Source organism: Mercenaria mercenaria, chromosome 19 (assembly GCF_021730395.1).
Source record: "Mercenaria mercenaria strain notata chromosome 19, MADL_Memer_1, whole genome shotgun sequence".
Lineage (NCBI taxonomy): Eukaryota > Metazoa > Mollusca > Bivalvia > Venerida > Veneridae > Mercenaria > Mercenaria mercenaria.
This window is the reverse complement of record NC_069379.1, coordinates 41,208,074-41,227,239: the sequence shown is the minus strand read 5'-3', so window position 1 is coordinate 41,227,239 and position 19,166 is coordinate 41,208,074. Positions and strand designations below refer to the sequence as shown.

General features: G+C 34.9%; 2 protein-coding genes across 2 annotated transcripts; one reads left to right on the top strand and one right to left on the bottom strand.

The window, feature by feature from the left end:
• Positions 1-2,974: 2,974 nt before the first annotated feature.
• LOC123543081 (C-type lectin domain family 6 member A-like) lies at positions 2,975-6,908 on the top strand. Its single transcript, XM_045329146.2, has 4 exons — positions 2,975-3,352; positions 4,310-4,386; positions 5,124-5,220; positions 6,010-6,908. The coding sequence occupies exons 1-4, from the start codon at positions 3,013-3,015 to the stop codon at positions 6,237-6,239; spliced, it is 744 nt and encodes a 247-aa protein (XP_045185081.2). The 5' UTR covers positions 2,975-3,012; the 3' UTR covers positions 6,240-6,908.
• A 2,332-nt stretch (positions 6,909-9,240) lies between these two features.
• Positions 9,241-15,269, bottom strand: LOC123542140 (fibrinogen-like protein 1). Its single transcript, XM_053530823.1, has one exon. It carries the CDS (start codon positions 15,126-15,128, stop codon positions 13,779-13,781), a length of 1,350 nt encoding a protein of 449 aa, XP_053386798.1. The 5' UTR covers positions 15,129-15,269; the 3' UTR covers positions 9,241-13,778.
• Between the last annotated feature and the right edge of the window lie 3,897 nt (positions 15,270-19,166).

Genomic DNA, 19,166 nt, shown 5'->3' with positions numbered 1-19,166 from the left:
TTTTTGCCGGGTCAAAATTCCACGAATTTGAAATTTCGAGTATGTCCGCAAGGTCTTATATTCGGAAAGTTGTAAAAATGGTATCCCACTTGAATTTGAATAGTACTAACGGTGAATATCTAAGCGAGGAATAATTTTCGCGTTATGCAGGGCCTCGCGAATATAGCGAAATTTAAACCCTCGTGAAAATTTCTGCTTTTACAATAATCGAGCTAAAAGTTTACATTGAGGGCCAGTAGTTTAGGCGAAGATAATTTCTGAAGAGTTTTTATATTTTCTGCTCTGACGGCCATGATTTGGGAAAAGAGGGGAAAAAAAACTGAACCATCTTTGTAAAAGGTCACTCAAAAATATTTGGATGAAGGTTCCATAATATGTATACAGGGAAATTTACCACGCCCTCTTGCGGTCATGCTTTTTGACGAATTGAAAACAATTGAACAATCTATGAAATTACTAGTATTTGGATTTCGGCGTGTGATTTTGAGAAAAATAATTTTTACTTTTTCTGTTCTTTTGCCATGCCAACCCAGAGTTCTTCGTGAAAAAAAAATTAGTAGACAACCATGCAACGAACATTCAGGTCATGTTCCATCAACATCCATAGAAGGTTTCAGAGGATATTTCGTTCAGAAGAAAAAAAAGTGTGGATGGACAATGAGTGTGTACAATAGCTCACACTGAGCATCACGTGATCAGGTGAGCTCACAAGGTCATTCTGACCTTTTAAATACGTGTGGTAAAAGTAGATGTCAAAACATTTAAACTTAAAATTTTCGACTACCGATTTATTTATTTTTTCTTTCGATAATTTGAATGCTCGTCTGTAAACTCATTAACGTTCATTAATATTTACTAGCAATGCAAGAAATTAGAGAGAACTATTTTCAAGTTTAATGAAAAACAAACACTATAGTAATTGTTCATTCAATACACAGAAAACTGCACTCTTTGTCAAGGTTTATGCAAATAACGAATCTAATTATCTATCGATTTTCCAGGATATATTTAACAAATGGAAGAAAAAAAACAACAACAAAAAACAAGCGAAACTGTGTGGGATGTATTGCGAAAATAAATAAAAAATGGGTGGTGACAATAATGCACATAATAATTATTACGGTGAATTCCATGCTATTATCTATTAAACTTCAATTTTATGAAATGAGAGTAAAAGGCTATGTAAGTTTCATGGCAATGCTAATGTTTATCTGTTTTGGGTTTAACGCCGTATTTCAGTCATGTAACGGCGGACAGTTAGCCTAACAAGTGTTCCTGGATTCTGTACCAGTACAAACATGTTCTCCGCAAGTAACTGCCAGATTCCCCACATGAATTATCAGAAGTGGAGGACGAATGATGTCAGACACAATGTCTTTTCTCAAATCGTCACGGAGAACATACGCCCCGCCCGGGGATCGAACTCACGACCCGCGATCCGTAGACCAACACTCTCCCTACTGAGCTAAGCGGGCGGGCGGCAGGTGCTAATAACTGTATTAAACAAAGTAGCCAAGGCGGAAGTACGCCTAAGTACTTCCTACTGAGCATTTCTGTGAAGTTTCATCAAAATCTGACCATCTATTAAGAACGTCAGATAGATATAATTATATAGATTCATTTATTTTCTCAGTTTATAAAAACTGAAATGCAAAATCTCTATAAGACTCACAGGAACTGAACAAGAGAAAAAACAGGGGCTGTAAAGTGATATTTGTAACTTTTTATTTCCATATTCAATCCTTTCGTGAAATAAATTGAAATTGATTGAAAGTATACTTAGTCAATAGGTAGCTCATAATTAGACAGAATTTTCTCGCATATATGTTTCCGTCCAAAACGAATTTCATATGTAACTGTTATATGAAAGTTTCCTAATGATAGTTATTGTGGTGAAAAGGGAAAACAATGTGATCCAGTGAGTTGCTGAAAATATCCATTTATTAACTGTAAACTGTATCATAAATCCAATTATCCCGTTATTCACGGGGACAAACTTAATGACGAAAGTACGGAATCTCACGGAGAGCTTGAATGTGGTCTTTATTGGAAGGTGGTCTTTATTCACAGCATAAAATTCTTCGTAGATGTTAAAATGGGAAACAAAACACGTGGTCTTTAGAGCCGCGTGGTCTCTGTTCAGATTGGGTCTTTAACACAGGTTTGACTGTAATTACTTAGCCAATTAAAGGAAACACAAAGAGGCTGTTTTACCGAATTAAATGCTGATATGACTGTACACGAAGTCGCGAAAAGACGTGACAAATTGTCCGTTCAGTCATCTCAACGTGAAATTCTAAATATCTTATCTTTTCCATAGTAAAATGTTCACTCATTTCGCTAACCTGACGTCTGTAATTAGCAACCGAACTTACATCGTCAAAGTATGAAGTAATCGATCCACCTGAATTATATTTTACCATGCTAAATTTCAAAAAATGGACTGGTCCATCACTCAGTTTGGCAGTACCGCTTATTATTCAAAGGGTTGTTCACTGAAAATTTACTGACTGGATAGCGAATAGTGCAGACCATGATCAGCCTGCACGGACATGCAGGCTGATCTTGGTCTGCACTGGTCGCGAGGGCAGAAACACTTACCACCAGCAGGCTAAAGGTTAAGCATATTAGGAAAATATAGAAAACATCGATTCCACAATAATTAAAAGGATTTTAAATTTCCATCCACTGTTCCGCCTGTGTGTCCCTTCAAACAATGTGAAACGGAAACATTTGAAATATTCTTTTGAATATAAAATAGTTCTATGCGCATCAATATTGTCTTTGGGTTGATTTTATTGCCTGCCAATATTGAGCGCTGACAGCTTTAGCATTGGTTGTATTTCAGTGAATAGTTCAAACATTTTAAACCAGACATTTTAGGAAACTCTCACTCTAATACGCAGGAAACTTTCAGCTCTTATTTTACTAAATTGTTTTCTCTCAAAAATGCAATATGCCATAATTTGTCAGATATATAACAAAACATGATAAAATAAGAGCAGATAAATTATGGAATACAAAAGGAGGCGACAAATTTGTGTTAAATTGTTTATTTACGCATCAATTTATGAAGTGCTAAGATGCACGGAGGGTACTAAAGTAATACAAATGGCAAACTTCCGGCGACAGACAGCGTTGGATGGCCGTACTTGTTACGCCGAAGATATTCTTTTTGCCGTTGACGTTCTTAGCAAGTTACAGTGTGGGAAAGCATGCCTGGATACATGCTCTTGTGTAACAATATTCTATGATTCTACTGCAAGAAAGTGTTACGGATGTAACGTGTTTTATTACGTCACGAGCCCGCCACCCATCTCTTCCGGTAACGTGCATTACCAGTTTTATCCTTGTAAGTACCGATGTTTTAGTCTGGTTCCCGTCGTATTATGTATTTCAGTAGTCTGGTTCCCGTCGTACTAGGTAAACAACAATGAAAGGGCAGGTAATTCAGACTACAAACAACAGTGAAGGGGCAGGTAATCCAGACTACCGCTGTTTCAGAATTTCAATGGACACTTTTATGGCCAAATAAAACCATGGAAACGAAGCTTATAGCATAAAACCTATGTTAAGGTAGTTCTGCACGTTTTGATCGAAATCTTTTCTACAATGTAGAATTTGATTAAACTGATTTTTCAAAACTTAAAAATATACCTTGAAAATTCAGCAAATAAAAAAGATAGGGTCGTGTGCTTGATCTTTTGCTAGACTGATTTGAAAAATTTGGACCTTACGCAATATTTTATAATGGGAGTCTATGGGGAAATCATAACTTTCATAAGATTTTCGCAAAAAGAAATTTCTCTATAATGTAGATTTTGATGAAACTTCTCACAGTTGTAAATAAACATCTGGCCTATTATTTGGTGAAATAAAATGTATAAGTCCGTGTGCTTATTTTTGAGATATTTGACCAAGATCAAAGTGAACCGAACATTTCACGCTAATTTTAAGACATTTTTTGAATATTTTAACATGTCATATGTTTTAATATCATATTGCCATTGTAATAAATTTACTCACAGGTTTCGATTAAATCATAAAATTATTTTCATTTCCGTACGCCGAATCCAGGCTTTATTCTACGTTTTCCGGATAAATGACGTTACGCCATCACGTCCGGTTTATCAAACGTGCAGAACTACCTTAACAATATTTATGACATTTGTCGGAAACCTCCACAGGTAGTCTTCTCTTAAATCTCCCTTTTTACATTGGCAGAACCGTAAATTTTTACAGTGCTGAATTAAACAGAAGTCTGTTGTACTTTTGTAATTTTTGACACAATTTTGTTTTATGTTTTCAGCTTGTGACGCAGGTTGGACGGGATTCATGAGGTCTTGCTACAAGCTCACCGTTAAAGGCTCTTTCTTCAACGGGGCGGTAATATTTCATTTATACAGAGAGAACAATAACGGTATTGTAAAACAACTAGGAGTAAAGCTCAGCTAAGTCTTCCTTTTAGGGGCAGAATCATTAAAAAAATATACTTGGACAACTTGTTGATTTAACGGGAATAATAGCGCACGTGTAATATAGTTATGTCAAAGTGGTCTATTTTTTATTAAACACGGATTTGATTTCCACATCCGTCAACATTTTTATCATAAAATTAATTGCGTATAGTTATACTTTTTACAGAAAAGTTCAGACACCTGTTAATGGTTAATATCAACAACTATTATAAATATAACATATACTGTACATTGTATTCTACATTTTTTTTTCGGAAAGGTTAAATAGGTGGGTGGTTTTTCAACCCCCTGCAACTCGTAACGTAATTTTGCATCTCTTACGTTACCGCGGTGTTATTTTCTCCCTCATGTTTTACATAGGCTAGGTATATTTATCACTGAATTTCTTAACATTATTAGCGTTGTCCCCTATTTAAAAAATCAAAGAAAAAAAAATTGCAAAATGAGTTGACTTAACAGTAGCCGTAAAATTTGATGCCTTTCGTTCTATCGTTTTGAAAGCCGGTGTCTGTATGATCTTAAAAACGTTAATACACACTTCAGATGTGTTGGCTTCGATGCCGTGTTAAGTAAATTGAAGAGATAACATTTGAAAAAAACAATTTTTGTTAGATCTACATTCATGTCTTACAAAATTTCATTCAGAGCCAATGCGAAGCTGATGGGGGCCATGCTGTGTATATAGAATCTGCAGCAGAAAACGAGTTTATCAAAGAACTTGCAGTGCTGGATACAAATGCTGGTAGGTATTCCATTGTTATTAGTTTTTCTAAGTAACATTAACATTTAGCATGCCGGTGGCAAATTTTCCTCCGCGACCAGTGCAGACCAAGATCAGCCTGCGCGTATGGTCTGCACCGTACGCTGTAATATGAATTAAGGCACCGCCTAGCATGGGGATTTATCTTTTATATACCCACTTACAAAGAAATATTCAACACTCAAAAGAAAGTGAAACTTCGCTCTTAACAGTGAAGTTTACATTTAGTGTCATCATACCTTTTACAGCGAATATCATACTTTGCAAAGTTTACGGGAAACCGTGACGGTGACGTCATTCACCGCGTTCTCGCACTGGCTTCAGGTTTTTTTTATTTATTTGTTTGTCCTCTACGCAAAAACTTCACGGCCTTTACACTTCTTTACTGTTTTAAAAGTGTTTTTCAGTTGCATGTACTATTTTTTATTACAAAAAAAGAAGTAAAAGAATCATGTTGGCGTTGTTTACGAATTTCTGAGACTGATTCGGAGTGCTCGGATGTTCATGCAGACAACCAGTCTGCAGTGTGTATATAAACCGGAACCGGAAAACATCGAAAAAATTGCCCCAGTATATGCAGACAACAAAGACGAATAACTATATACGGACGTTACCGTCTCGGGGATTTTTCATCCCCTAATAATTGAATAATAAATGGTAATGCCGAAATTGAGTGATAGACCAGTCTATTTTAGAAATATAGCAGAGTAAAGGTTAAATGTTCGAGTTTGTTCAGTAATGCCCTGAAATGACGAGAGTTTTTTCTTTCAGATACATGGAGCTGGTATATAGGCGTGACCGACTGTGAAGTTGAAAATGTATGGAAGTACTACGGAAGTGACGTCACTGCAGATTACTTGGACTTCCGGTCGCCTGCTCCCAACAGTTTTCCGGGTACCTGTTGTGTAGTGCTGTATTCAGGATTTGATTACCAGTGGTCGGACTTTGCATGCGATCGGCCTGTTTATCCGTGGTCAACAATATGTGAAATTGATGTGTAGTACTGATAGGAAAACGACTTTTTCATTCACTAGTTTGCAAATATATGAGCATGTATATATGCATTTCTAATGACACTCGATATGTATATACCGGTACACCACAGCTTTTGTTATTTGAATTACTATTGTTACAGGTAAACTCTTTTGGAAATGCTTGCTTCATGCATGAAAGACAGATCAACATTGGTAAACAGTCGAACAATTGAATGATTTTTTAAGACATCGACCATTTATGATTTAAGAAAAAGCTACAAAAGTTTATAATTGTTTCTCTAGTATTCATTTAAAAAGGGAAAATCATAATAAATAATAAGTAGCTTACCTGTCATTAAAAGAAAGAAAAGATATTTTATTGATTTACGCCGCTATTGTTTTTTGTTTTTTTTTGTTTTTGTTTTAGCTTGTTTTCTTGTGTGATGGAGTGTAATCATATGGTTGAATGTTTGAAAAAGAATAATAATAAAAAATATCCCTTGTGTTAGCTGATTTCTGCCATTTCATGTTTTTGTCTTCGCCCTGAAGACACGAATAAAAGAAGACAGAAAAAGACGAAACATTGACTGAAAGTTTCAGTTGTTTGTCATGTCTTGCTGTCTCAGAGTGCGGGGCGGAGACCCGAATGTACGAAATATTGTAGCCTAAGAACAAAAAATTTACAGGCGGGCGCAAACTCTCCCCACCCCCCACCCCCCCAAAAAAAAACAACAAACAAAACAAAACAAAAAAATAATAAATAAAATAAACAAAAACAACATATTATTGGCAAATACTTGTAGGTGGGTGAATAGCCCTTGGTTTGTCGCGTATTTGTTTCTCTGCCCTGTACACATGCAGATACGACATGTCAGCAGTTTGTGACGCTTTTGTATCTTCGTCTTCCTAAATCTTTTTGTCTTTGTATAATCGGGCGAAGAGCAGTTATACGAAATAACAATGAACTACTGATACGTCAGCGTGTTTTTGTGTCCTCGCCACACAGTAACCTACTGATATGTCCTACTTTTGTGCACTCGCAGCATAGTAACATACTGATATGTCGTGTTTTTGTGAATTCGCAGCACAATAACCTACTAATCCCCAATGATAACGTGATTCCCGCCGAAACGCGAGGACGAGTCTATTTCATGATAACTTATGAAATAATAATTCATAATGGTTACCCATTACTTGACATTAAATATAAGTATATCTTTTATTTTAAATGTCAACTATATATATGGAAAAATAGCTCCGTTGGGTAAACTGCAAACAACAATTGTATATAAACAAATCGTTGTGTGGGTTCGAATTTTTATGGGATTTTTTTTTTCAGATATTTTTTCTATTCGTTTTCATTTTTGTTTCATTATTTTTGTTTCTTTCATTGATGGTTTGAATTTGTATATATGTCTTTATATAACAAAATAATATGTTTATTATTTGCATGGCTTAAGTAGATGCATTTAATCAATATCATCGTTGATATATAATAAACTATTCTGATCTGCCAAATCGGCTTTAGGTATCTATCTCAGTCTCTGTCGTATTGTCACAGAGCTCATGAAGGAAACTTAATTTTTTTATTTTTATAAGTGAAATAAAAATTAATTCTCAATACTGAGTTTCGAACCCACACGGCAAAAGATCTGATGAACATGGACAGTATGCTTTACCACTGAACTAATTTGTAACTGGTACAAAATCTCGAAATATTTAGATTGTAACATGCTAGAAAAATGCTGAATTCCCTCTTGTTCCATTTTAATCTATTTATAGCCATTTTCGTAAATATCAAGTTATCGTTGGGGCATAGTACTGATATGTCGTGTTTTTGTGCACTCGCAGCACAGTAACCTACTCTGATAACGTGTTTTTGTGCACTCGCAGCACAATAACCTACTCTGATATGACGTATTATTGTGGCACAATAACCTACTGATATGACGCGTTTTTCTGCACTCGCAGCGCAATCACCTACTGATAAGTCGCGTTTTTCTGCACTCGCAGAACAATAACCTACTGATATGACGCGATTTTCTGCACTTGCAGCACAATAACCTACTCTGATATGACGTGTTTTTGTGCACTCGCAGCACAATAACCATTCTGATATGACGTGTTTTTGTGCACTTGCAGCACAATAACCTACTCTGATATGACGTGTTTTTGTGCACTTGCAGCACAATAACCTACTGATATGACGTGTTTTTGTGCACTCGCAGCACAATAACCTACTCTGATATGACGTGTTTTTGTGCACTCGCAGCACAATAACCTACTCTGATATGACGCATTTTTCTGCACTTGCAGCACAATAACCTACTGATATGACGTGTTTTTGTGCACTCGCAGCACAGTAACCTACTCTGATATGACGTGTTTTTGTGCACTCGCAGCACAATAACCTACTCTGATATGACGTATTATTGTGGCACAATAACCTACTGATATGACGCGTTTTTCTGTACTCGCAGCGCAATCACCTGCTGATAAGTCGTGTTTTTCTGCACTCGCAGCACAATAACCTACTGATATGATGCGTTTTTGTGTATTCGCAGCACAATAACCTACTGATATCTCGTTTTTTTGTGCACTCGCAGCACAATAACCTACTGATATGTCGTGTTTTTGTGCACTCGCGGCACAATAACCTTCTCTGATATGACGTGTTTTTGTGTACTCGCAGCACAATAACCTACTGATATGTCGTGTTTTTCTGCACTCGCAGCAAGGAAACAAGAACACGGAGACACGACAAATACAAAGAAATGAACCGCGCCATTAGAAAACCAACATAGTGCATTTTAGACCTACATGGATCCAGACAAGCCTTCACATCCGGGCATTCTGGTCAGGATCAATGATGTTCGCTTTCAAAATCTATTGCAATTAGAGAGACTATTAGCGAACTGCATGGATCCTGACCAGATTGCGCGAATGTTCAGACTGGTCTGGATCTATGCTGGTCGCAAATGCAGTACGTATCTTTTTTCAGGTAAAGATAAGAGTGTTTGAATCATACTACATTTTATTCTTTATTATAGTCTCAATTACATGCAATACAATAATACACAACACACAAATATGTTCATATCAAACCCGTGTATGTAACCATTCTGACTTAGAAATATTACAGACATTTATATTTCTTTCATTTTGAATATCCTATAGGATATGATATCCGTCGTTCATAATAATATTTATTTTATGCTAACTAATGAAATATTGTATTCTATCAGTTAAATATTTTTATATCTCATCACTCACACTGTGAAAATATGAAATCTGTATTTTCACACTGTGAGAGATGTAGCTCCATCCCCTCATACATTGTGTATGAATTTTAAATTAATTGCTTAAAACAGGATGAAAATCGTAGTCGCACTTTGTTCTTTATAGTATATTTCTCAATTCAAATTATTTTACTTTATAAAAATTTCATAACGTTATGCAGCAAAAAATAAAATAAAATGGAACTTTATGTTGTGTGCGTCTTTCTAACCTCACAACACGTCTGACGTCATGACTGTTTACGCGCGTCTGTTTCCCGCGTTGAGATTAAAATTTGTTGCAAAATGCACATCTCAACGTAATAAAACATAAAATAAAAAGAAAATTTGTTTGTTTTTCGTGAATACTGAATAATTATATCTCACCTCGAAGTGAGAAAATTTTCATATTTTCACTCGCGCTGTGTGCTCGAGAAAATATTTGAAATTTTCTCACTTCTCAGTGAGATAGACTATATTCCATACTCACTCAAAACAAACAAATATCCTCTTTATATTAAACTTAAGGGGCAGTTGCTAATCTATCATTAAAATAAAGTTTAAATATTTTGGATAAAGCACTGGATGTTAAATTAAGCACTATTGGGCGTTTAAGAAACAGTTTAGAAAATCAAATATCACCCCGATCAGATCGTAGATGAACTGATTGGCAACAACTTCTTAGAAGCATATAAAATGAATGCATATCGAAAGGAAAGGAAAAAGCATTACATACAAAATTGATATAATATAGCCGCCGACTTAAAATACTGCAGCAGGTTTTGGCGCAATTTCTAATCATCTATGAGGTTGTGAATAGAAGAACGAATTCCTCGCCTTAGCGCAAAAAGTGAATAAGTCCTTCTTTAAGTCAATGGAGTTATCCACTTTTTTGCACTGAGTTGACGAATTGATGTATTTTAAAACATAGAAAGAAAGTCATAATTTACACTTACAATTTGATCAAATAATGACAATCTTAATTAAATCATCATTAAGATAACAATCGAGCATGGAATGTCTCTCGTCTTCAACATTGTCACGAAACGGACATTTCCGGTCAATTACTTCCGGACCTTCATAACGTCCGATTCCGATACGTAAAGGAAATTTACTTAAAGCAGCACGATGATACGGAGACATATAAAGTTGGCATGAGCCGCGTCATGTGAAAACCAACATCCGCGCTGTCTGGTCAGGATCCATGCTGTTCACTAACGGTTTCTCTAATTGCAATAGGTTTTAAAAGCGAACATCTTGGATCCTGAACAGACTGCGCGAATGCGCAGGCTGGTCTGGATCCATGCTGGTCGGAAACGCACTATGTTGGTTTTCTTATGGTGCGGCTCATTTTACTTCATTACTAGAACAACTAGTGTTGCAAATATTCTATAAACGCATCAACCCAGAAATGATGTTTCGATTCACAATCGGAAAATCATCGAAGCAAATATTCATTTTCTGATCTAGTCATCACTTACTGGGTGTAAAATACATTTGAATAAATTTTCAAAATGATTTGACTAAGGGTTTAAAAAAACATGCCTAATATATCTAAAGTGATAAAGTGGTAGACTAGCTCCTAGACAATGATATATATCTTTTATATATATTTTATATAACGTAGTGAATTGAGCCAGTCTATACCCCATCTCTAAATCTCTATAACAGACTAGCTTTTGTCTCCATAAAATGAAGTTTGGCAAAAAAAAAGAAATATCTTTGTTATCAGTCTAGTGGTTAATTTAATCATATTTTATTGCTTCTGAACACATAATACATAGCACATATACATAATAAGTAACAAAAGCAAATGGGTTGGGCTACAAGTTATTGCAACTGATTTATACATACATGTGTACGAAAATGACGCTATATATACACACTCGTTCTTTTTTTAAAAGCCTTTATTTAAACATCGCGTTATTAAGGTAATGGGCCTGTAATGACATTCGGCAATTTCCGTGTATTAACGTATTATCGTTCGGGCAATTCGGCATACTTTGGACGTAATTAAAGCTCAAGGACGGATTACACCAAACCGGAAGTGACTACTCAGTGTTACATGTAAAGTAGTCCAAAATGTAGTTCCATACTATGAATGAAATCTGGTATAATGAGTGACATGAGGAGGTGAGAGTTAAATTTTTGGCTTATGTTTATTGCTTATTGTATTGAGAATAGATCTAGATCATTTTCATTGTAAATTTCCTGGAATAAGTTTTATTCTTTGCGAAAAATGTCTACCTATGCGTAATTGCTAAACGGCTGTTTTCATGGGGGCATTTTTAGAGGGTGATGTTTTTCAGAACAGATTAATTTTCTTATATACAACATAACATGTCAATATTTTTCTATTTTTGATAAGAAAACATGTTATACTAAATGACCATATATGGTTTTCATATCATTGAAATGTTCTAAAGTGCTGAAAATGAGGTCTGAATGTTTTGTTATTAATATGAAATAAATAAGGAATTGAATTGGTAGAATGTAACCTCAACGCGCGTTTGACTTTCCGTAAAATCCGAGTAATGCCGAAATCGCAAAAGGAGAAAACGTAATTTGCCGTTTGTCATGACGGGTTCACTACCTTAACTGGCCAACAATAAAAAATTTAAAAATACTTTCTAGCTTAAAGAAAGGCTTTTTCACCTTTCATTAAAATATCTTATTATTAGATTGAGATTTTAAACCTCGAACATCCCCGCAAATATGTATATTCAACTTGGGACGTACTGTATTAATTAGCTGAACTTCTAACTTTTAGTGCATAACATATTTAATACGCGTTTAATAGTGTGAAGAATTTTAAATAAATCACAATCTACACACACGGACGAATTTGTTTATTTTATGTTTACACAGTTACTTTGCAGTAATTTTGTTCATATTTGCAAATTTTGAATATAGGCATAATATACCTTAAACGAAATTTCATTTCTGTACTTTTTAAAGTTAATGTTTACACAGTTACTTTGCAGTAATTTTGTTCATATTTGCTAATTTTGAATATAGGCATAATAAACCTTTAACGAAATTTCATTTCTGTACTTTTTAAAGTTAATGTTTACACAGTTACTTTGCAGTAATTTTGTTCATATTTGCAAATTTTGAATATAGACATAATATACCTCTAACGAAATTTCATTTCTGTACTTTTTAAAGTTAATGTTTACACAGTTACTTTGCAGTAATTTTGTTCATATTTGCATATTTTGAATATAGGCATAATATACCTTTAACGAAATTTCATTTCTGTACTTTTTAAAGTTAATGTTTACACAGTTACTTTGCAGTAATTTTGTTCATATTTGCAAATTTTGAATATAGGCAAAATATACCTTTAACGAAATTTCATTTCTGTACTTTTTAAAGTTAATGTTTACACAGTTACTTTGCAGTAATTTTGTTCATATTTGCAGATTTTGAATATAGGCATAATATACCTTTAACGAAATTTCATTTCTGTACTTTTTAAAGTTAATGTTTACACAGTTACTTTGCAGTAATTTTGTTCATATTTGCAAATTTTGAATATAGGCAAAATATACCTTTAACGAAATTTCATTTCTGTACTTTTTAAAGTTAATGTTTACACAGTTACTTTGCAGTAATTTTGTTCATATTTGCAGATTTTGAATATAGGCATAATATACCTTTAACGAAATTTCATTTCTGTACTTTTTAAAGTTAATGTTTACACAGTTACTTTGCAGTAATTTTGTTCATATTTGCAGATTTTGAATATAGGCATAATATACCTTTAACGAAATTTCATTTCTGTACTTTTTAAAGTTAATGTTTACACAGTTACTTTGCAGTAATTTTGTTCATATTTGCAAATTTTGAATATAGGCATAATATACCTTTAACGAAATTTCATTTCTGTACTTTTTAAAGTTAATGTTTACACAGTTACTTTGCAGTAATTTTGTTCATATTTGCAAATTTTGAATATAGGCATAATATACCTTTAACGAAATTTCATTTCTGTACTTTTTAAAGTTAATGTTTACACAGTTACTTTGCAGTAATTTTGTTCATATTTGCAGATTTTGAATATAGGCATAATATACCTTTAACGAAATTTCATTTCTGTACTTTTTAAAGTTAATGTTTACACAATTACTTTGCAGTAATTTTGTTCATATTTGCAGATTTTGAATATAGGCATAATATACCTTTAACGAAATTTCATTTCTGTACTTTTTAAAGTTAATGTTTACACAGTTACTTTGCAGTAATTTTGTTCATATTTGCAGATTTTGAATATAGGCATAATATACCTTTAACGAAATTTCATTTCTGTACTTTTTAAAGTTACTTGTTTCCAGTCTAACCATATGATTCCTACGTTAATTGGCTCAAGAAATTTATTAAAATATTGGCCATTGAGGTTCGAATAGTAACAATAGTCGTACCACCAGGCACCACGGTGTTGTCTAGCACAATTTCCAAATTTGTAATTATCGTTGTCATCATCGAACGTTGTAAACGCCATTTTGTTGTGATACTTAAGGGAATTTCCGGCATTTCCGCTGTATCCGCTCACATGCAGTTTGTACATGTCTTCTTCCGGGTATACCTTGAACTTACTGTATTTAGTATATGCCTTATTTCCGTCAAAATCTTCCATATCAATTCTCAGCCCGTGATCACCTCTTCCTGTGATATTATTCAGATATTTGTTCCCTAACCAGAATTCACCATTAAGATCACCAAAACCATTTTTATATTCAGCCCAGTCACGATAGAAGTCGACCTCACCATTCTTTCTTCTCTGGAACACGGTCCACCCCCCTCCGTCTGTGGTCTGGTCACAGACGACCTCGAGTCCACTTCGTAGCTTATAGACGCCGTTTCTTAAACTTCCGGCAATTTTTGCATGTTTGCAAGATGTGTAAAGATTCATTTGTTCAATTTGAACGGTAGGTTTGTTTACTAACGTATCACTGTTTTCGGAATGTGTGGTGTTTATTTCCGATTGCTTAGTTTTATCCTTCTTACCAGATAGTTCAGCAATATGTCGCACATGCTTTGCCATTTGTTCTGCTATAGCATTAAATTCTTGCCTCTCAAGTCTAGACGTTTTATTCAGCTCAGAAAGCAAAGATACCTGTTTCTGAATTATTTCCTTTCTGACACTTTCAATAACCTCATATAGTTCTTCTATACGCGCATCCAGCTGATCAGTATTGTTTAAACATATCATATGGTATTTTTCCATGTATTGTTTTATTGAAGTCAAGTCTTCTTCGATTTTCGTAAATTCTTCAAGGAATTTTGCTATTTCTGACATTTCACCACCAGAAGCTGATTTAACTTTCTTGAACTCTTTTCCTAAATGTTCTGCTGCTGTCAGGTCCACTTCATCTGTTTTTCGAGTCACACCAACATGGCCATCTCTCTGTCCAAGAGACACGTTCAATGTTTTATCGATTTCACCCAGTTTCTCAATGACGGCAGCGTAATCTTCATCTTTTAGAACTGGTCCGGAATCGACTCTATTTGCCAAATCTCTAATTCTTTCTACAACACCCTGAGAAACGGAACAATCAATTCCAACAACATTTAAAATGATTAATAAAAGCACAGTCTTCTCCATGGCAGAATTCTGCATTTTGAGTAAAACGGTCATACCGCTTTTGTAATTAAATTTTTTCTCTCTCTAACTTCCAGTTATATCATTACGAAATGTTAGAAGGCCGTATAAGCTAAATATTTCATATTATGAACACGGCACACTTGATTAATCTAGAGTATGGATTTCCTTTGTGTTAGGACCTAGTTACCACATATTAAACTCAATTCATTTACCATCGAAGCTGGAAAGTCGTCATATGACCTATCATGTGTCGGTGCGATGTTAACTCAAAAAAAAAAAAAAAAAATCAAAAAAAAAAAAAAAAAAAAAAAAAAAAAAAAAAAAATCAAATACGTTAAAGAGGGTTACGAGGGTGTACTTCACTTTATGATAAAAATAGAAATTTTGCGCACAGTACTTAAAGCATTTGTATAATTTACTGACTAGCTGTTACAAGAATTTATTATTATATTTTTTATATTTATTTTTTATTGACACTGAGCAAAACGAAACTAGCAAATATTCATTAAATTATTTTATTTATTTAGCGAGTATTCAGATCCCCTTTTTTCTTGCATAAAAGGGAAAAAATGAAATTCTGTTTACTCACAGTTCTAGCAAATATAGATCAGTGTATGACGGGGAGGGGGTGGGGGTTGGAGTGGGTAGCTTACGTTACACCGACGGGTCATATGGCAACTTTCCAGCTTCAGATGGTGAAGGAAGACACCCAAGAGCCCCACCGTGTATTATTTCACGGACGGTCACTTGGGTAAAACCACCGGCGTTCCGTAAGCCAGCTAGATGGCTTCCTCACATGAAGAATTCAACGCATAGAGTAAGGCTCGAACTCACATCGATAAAAGGGCAAGTAGTTTGCCACGGAGACTCCCGGTTCCACAATCGCTTGTAAAATTACAATATAGGTTGTCTTTTAAAAGTTTTGTTAAAACTATAACAAAACGTGACCTGTTTCGCTGAAATCCAATTCAAAAAGAAAGTTATCGCGTGCTATCATTGATGACGTATAGCTGATGATATCAAGTAGCGTGGCTGGCCAAACCAATATGCCCCGAAGAGTTGTCTCCCATCTAAGACTCCGGATAAAGTCATCTATTTGAAGACAAGCATCAAATAACTGTACTTATTCTATACCTATTTTATCTATCCAATCGCAAACGTTCATTTGCAACACGTGACCGTACAATATATTACGGTATTTGGATGCACGTGCGTACAAAAATCCTGTATTTTCTGTATTTGGACGCACGCGCGTACAAAAAATCTTGTATTTTCTGTATTCGGACGTACGCGCGTACAAAAAATCCTGTATTTTCTGTATTTGGACGATTCAACAGTCCCATGTTAAACATACGATAAAGCCCGAAACGCGTGAAAATGTTCCGAATGTAAATCGGATGAAGTAGGCGCTTTATGTACAGAGTTTGATTATGCGTCTTGAAATCTGGATTTAATTTGAGATTTTTTGTTTTAGGTAGCAGGGTACACTTAGATGCGAAAATTCTGGGCACGGACGGTCTTACATGTAGCGAGTCGCAATATTGCACTTCCCCTATGAGCAAAATTAGGGTGGCCATTTAATAAATTGCGTGCATGTTTTGTGCTTTTAATTAATGGCAAGATCAGGATTCTCATACAAGAATAAAGAAAGTTATCAAAACGAAAGGTGTACACCATCCATGAAAAATAACATGCCAAAATCATCAATTTTGCACCTTTTGAACAGCCTACAATGATCCCGCTGCAAGAACAATGTCCAATTTTATTGCATTTCTCAATTTAATAGTCCTTACTGAACGTCAGGACATAAACGGAATGGGGGCCCATCCAGCTCGTTTTTTCATAAAATAACGAAAATGTTCCTGAGTATCAATCAACAAGCACAGAACCCTTCCGTGATTTGAATTTTTTCCGCGAAAAGGTGTCTCATTGATCGTACAAAGCCACCAGCAGTTAGTTTTCCAACTGATCTCAGAATTTCAAATGTATCGGCTGTATAAATTTTCTAAAGAATTAATAATCATTATCTCTCACCTTAATTTACAGACATCCAAAATCACGAAGTTCTATTTATAACAAATATTGACGGGGGCCAAAATTCGAAAGTGTACCCTGCTACCTTACAACTTACAACACACAAAAAAGATTTAAGGGATAACAATGCTATCTGATTTAGATATTAAAACGTTCGATAATAATTTAAAACTTAGAAATATAGTAAAAAGGATCATCGGATGTTGGAGTATTTGAAAAGTCGCTAAATAAAGCCATTCAGGACGAAACCTAGAAATTGATATCAGCCCTGACTGTCTGAATAGCTACCTCAGCAGTTTTTATTTAACGGTTAAGAAACAAAATGGAGAAGATTATGAATGGCAGCGGACGGGCGGTCAGCATCCAAAACATGTCTGCTCTATAATTCAGTTTTCGTCGGATCCTCACCAAACTTGCTGACAATGTTTGTGGGCATTACATCTCGGCCAATTTCGATAACCAGCCAAATAGTACCAGGCTCTTTGATTATAGTCCTTGAATTACTCGAAAAACGGGGAATTTAGCCTTGTCCGCTCTTTTAAGTCGAACAGTTTTCATCCGATCTTTACCAAACTTGTTGACAATGTTTGTGGGCATAATATCTCAGCCAAGTATTATTACAACCCAAATCGCCAAATGGCTGTTGTAGGGAGGTTGCACCATATACTATTTTAATGATGATACACAGAAAAAACAACTTTCAATGAATTACGTATATTACGTATGAAGTGAAATAAATATAGACTAAAAAGGTTATTTAAGGTCTAACATTGTTCTGTATAATATATATTTGCCTTCATACCAAGCTGGGAAAAACTAGAAAAGGCAGGAATACAGTATTCAGTGAAACATTTTTAATTTAAACTGTTATTATAGTAAGATAAAATAGATATAGAATAAAAAGGTTATTTAACATTGTCCTGTACAATACGAGATATATTTGGACTCGTACCCAGCTGAGAAAACCATATTGAACTCGCCTAGCGGCTCGTCCAATATGGTTTTCTCAGCTGGGTACTCGTCCAAATATATCTCCGTATTGTACAGAACACTGTTAAATAACCTAATATTATCCGTAGACCTTAATAACAAAATCACACATTAATAAAGAAACAGCTAGAATCTGGTATAACACTTTTTATTTATTTATGTTGTTTTAATTATATTTGGATGGCATTTGGTTTGGCCATGACTGACTGTTAATTGAATATATGATATATACGACGTATGCTTTAAATGCAAATTACTGACATATCTATAACTATGACAAATATCTATATACAATAGCGTAATTCGTTAATATAATGTAAAACAATTGGATAAAATCAGCACTAGAATGCCATAGCTCGGGCAGAGGTTCGAAAGACACCGCGGATCGAGCCCTGCCAAAAGGACTAGGGCTATTTTATCAAATACCACAAAGGCCACCCTAATTAATGTGTATTTATTTTTTTTTTTTATTATTTTTTTTTTTTTGATAATTTACTAAACATTTTGTATATGATGGCGCCCAACACATCAAGGGACCCTCCCAAAAGTCTTGTGGAGAAAAGGATATGCAACATATTTAAGCCTCCGGATATCGGAAGTTTTCCTCTGGATATCAGAAAGCCTAGCCTCTGGATACCAGAAAGCTAGCTAACTCCGGACTTCGGGAGCTGGGCCGGATATCGGACTCCGTGGTTCGCTAAGATGGCTGACCAACAGGTTATGACTCATCTTCAATCATTCATATATATCACTAAATGAATTTAAAGAACTTCGGATTTCGAAAGACTGCGTAACTCCGGATTTCGAAAGCTGGACCGGATATCGGACCCCGTAATTCACTTAGATGGCTGACCAATAGGCTCATCCTCAATCATTTATTTATTAGCATTAGATAACAAATACTCCGGATTTCGAAAGGATTGAGCAACTGCGGATGTCGGGAGCGGGGCCGGATATCGAACTTTGTAATTTATTGAGATGACCGACCTGTTGCCTCATATTTAATGATTTGATAACTAGCACTAGATAAAAAATAAGACTTCGGAT